The sequence below is a fragment of the Charadrius vociferus genome, unplaced genomic scaffold (genome assembly GCF_000708025.1).
Source record: "Charadrius vociferus isolate BGI_N301 unplaced genomic scaffold, ASM70802v2 scaffold817, whole genome shotgun sequence".
NCBI classification, from domain to species: domain Eukaryota; kingdom Metazoa; phylum Chordata; class Aves; order Charadriiformes; family Charadriidae; genus Charadrius; species Charadrius vociferus.
The window spans coordinates 21136-24101 of record NW_009649164.1 but is presented as its reverse complement, the minus strand read 5'-3'; the positions used below and the strand labels follow the sequence as shown (position 1 = coordinate 24101).

General features: G+C 65.0%; 2 protein-coding genes across 2 annotated transcripts in view; both read right to left on the bottom strand.

The window, feature by feature from the left end:
• LOC104289446 (chromodomain-helicase-DNA-binding protein 3-like) overlaps nucleotides 1-690 on the bottom strand; it is a 15144-nt gene extending 14454 nt beyond the window's left edge. Inside the window, exon 1 of the mRNA XM_009888382.1 lies at nucleotides 637-690. Coding sequence (XP_009886684.1) covers nucleotides 637-690 — 54 coding nt within the window. The remainder of the gene's footprint in view (nucleotides 1-636) is intronic.
• Nucleotides 691-2116: 1426 nt separating this feature from the next.
• The window catches only part of LOC104289445 (chromodomain-helicase-DNA-binding protein 3-like), a gene marked incomplete at its 5' end in the record, with an annotated part of 15430 nt that continues 14580 nt past the window's right edge, over nucleotides 2117-2966 (bottom strand). The window contains 1 exon segment of the mRNA XM_009888381.1: nucleotides 2117-2194. Coding sequence (XP_009886683.1) covers nucleotides 2117-2194 — 78 coding nt within the window.

Here is a 2966-nt window from a genome sequence, read left to right as displayed (position 1 = left end):
GGGAGTCGGGGGGTCCCTCCCCCTGCTTCTCCTTCTTCTTCTTCTTGTAGCGCCGGGGCTGGGCCGGGTCCTCCCCCATGAACACCTCCCTGGGGACACGGGGACAGCAGGGGACACCGGGGGACACACATGGACATGGGGACACCGGGGGGGACACAACACAAGGGGGACACCGGGATATGGGGGGACATGGAGGGAGACAGGGGGATATAGGGACAGCAGGAGCAACGGGGATATGACAGGGGACACAGGGAGATGGTGACACAGGGACACCGGGGGGACAGGACACAAGAGGGGCACAGGGATATGGGGGGGCATGGGGACACAGAGGGAGACGGGAACGCAGGGACATAGAGGGGACAAAGGGATATATGCAGACATGAGGACATGGGGACAACACAGGGACACGCAGCAGCATGAGGACACCGAGAGACTCATGGGGACACGGGGGCACATGGCCAGCAGGTGTCCCCATGTCCTTCCTGTGTCCCCATGTCCCACCCCTCATGTTCCCAGCCTCATGTTGGGTCATCTCCCCCACCCCAATCCCCGTTTCCCCCTCACGTCCCCATCTCCCCAACTGATGCTTCCAGTAGGCACGTCCCTGTGTCCCCATTATGTCCCCGTAACCCTCACCAGTGCTTCCAGTTGGCATGTCCCCACGTCCCCATATCCCCTCAGTGTCCCCATGTCCCCTACTGGTGCTTCCAGTAGGCACGTCCCCATGTCCCCCACATGTCCCTGCAGTGTTCCCGTGTCCCCCTATGACTTTCACCAGTGCTTCCAGTAGGCATGTCCCCGTGTCCCCACAACATCCCCGTGTCACCCCATCTCCCCATAGTGTCCCCATGACCCTCACCAGTGCTTCCAGTAGAAACATCCCCATGTCCCTGCCATGTCCCCATGACCCTCATGTCCCCGTAGCGTCCCCATATCCCTCACCAGTGCTTCCAGTAGGCATGTCCCCGTATCCCCCCAGCGTCCCCGTGTCCCCCCACGTCCCCGTAGCGTCCCCACGTCCCTCAACGGTGCTTCCAGTAGGCATGTCCCTGTATCCCCCCAGCGTCCCCGTGTCCCCCCACATCCCCGTAGCGTCCCCACATCCCCATAGCGTCCCCACGTCCCTCACCGGTGCTTCCAGTAAGCCAGCTTGTGGAGGTCGTAGTCGGGGATGGGCATCTCGTCCTCCTCCCAGGTGGCCTGGTCGTAGGGCAGGTCCCGCCACTTCACCAGGTAGTGGTACTGCCCCTTCCGGTCCACGCTGCGCGGCACGCCGTCACGCCCCGCACCGGGCACCGGGGGACACCCGGCACCACGGGGGCAACGGGCACCACGAGGGACAAAAGCACCCAAGGAGACGCTGGGCACCATGGGGACAACGGGGATCCCAAGGACACAGGGTACCCGCAGGGACATCAGGCACCACGGGGGGACAACGGGCATCGCGGGGGCAACGAGTGCCACGGGGACACAGGGCACTTGCAGGGACAATAAGCACCACAGGGGACAAAAGCACCCAAGGAGACGCCGGGCACCATGGGGACAACGGGGATCCCAAGGACACAGGGCACCCGCAGGGACATCAGGCACCACGGGGGGACAACGGGCACCACGGGGACACAGGGCACCCGCAGGGGGACAATGGGAACCACGAGGACAATCTGCACTCAGGGGGGACACCAGGAACCCACGGGGACACCAGGCACCCACGGGGACATGGAATACCCCCAGGGACACAGAGCGCCCACAGGTGACAGCAGGCACCCATGGGGACACCAAACACCCCTGGGGACACTGAGCACCCCCAGGTGACAGCAGGCACCCCCGGGGACACCGGGCACCCCCGGGTGACAGCAGGCACCCCCGGGGACAGCCAGGAGCAATGCAAGCCAGGCAGGGGTTGCCACGTGCCACCAGGGCGTGGGTGACAGCAGGGCACGTGGAAGGCACCCAAGTGCCACCAGGGGTCACCCGCTGTCACCGGCTGCCATCAGGGAGACACTGGGGACACCCCAGGGCATCGGTCACCCGGGGACATGGGGTCACATGGGGACAGGGACACACAGATGGGACACAGAGTCACATGGGGACAGAGACACATAGATGGGACATGGGGTCACTCAGGGACAGGGACGCACAGAGGGGACACAGAGTCACCTGGGGACAGGGACATATGGACAGGACACAGGGTCACCTGGGGACAAGGACAAATGGAGGGCACATGGGGCCATTCGGGGACAGGGACACACAGGACACAGGGTCACCAGGGGACACAGAGGGGACATGGGGTCACCTGGGGACAGGGACACACAGAACACGGGGTCAGCTGGGGACAGGGATACATGGAGGGGACGCAGGGTCATTTGGGGACAGGGACAAACAGGAGAGGGGTCACTCAGGGACAGGGACACCCTGACAGGACACGGGGTCACCTAGGGACAGTGGGGGAGGGGGGGCACCCATGGGTGCTGGGGGTGTCCCTGGGAAACTCAAGGGTGCCCAGAGTGTTCCCACAGGTGCCAGCAGTGTCCCCAAACCCCACCCAGGTGCTGCCCTGTCCCCTCACGATTTTGGGGGGGGCGGCAGGAGGTCCCACGGGCATCAGGGGGCCACCCATGGGTGCTGGGGGTCCTCTTGGGTACAGAAGAGCACCCATGGGTGCTGGGGGTGTCCTTAGGGGACCCAAGGGTGCCCACAGTGTCCCCACGGGTGCCAGCGATGTCCCCAGACCCCACTCCTACACCAGTAGCACCCAGGCTTTCCCTGTTTGGAGAGGGGCTGTGGGGGTCCCCCCGGTGCTGGGGGGCACCCATGGGTGCTGGGGGTGTCCTTAGGGGACCCAAGGGCACCCACAGAGTCCCCAGGGCTGACATCAGTGTCCCCAAAGCCCACCCAGGCACTCCTCTACCCCCATGCTGATGCCACCCACCCCCTCCCGATTTAGGGGGGCGGGGGGGGGGGGCGGG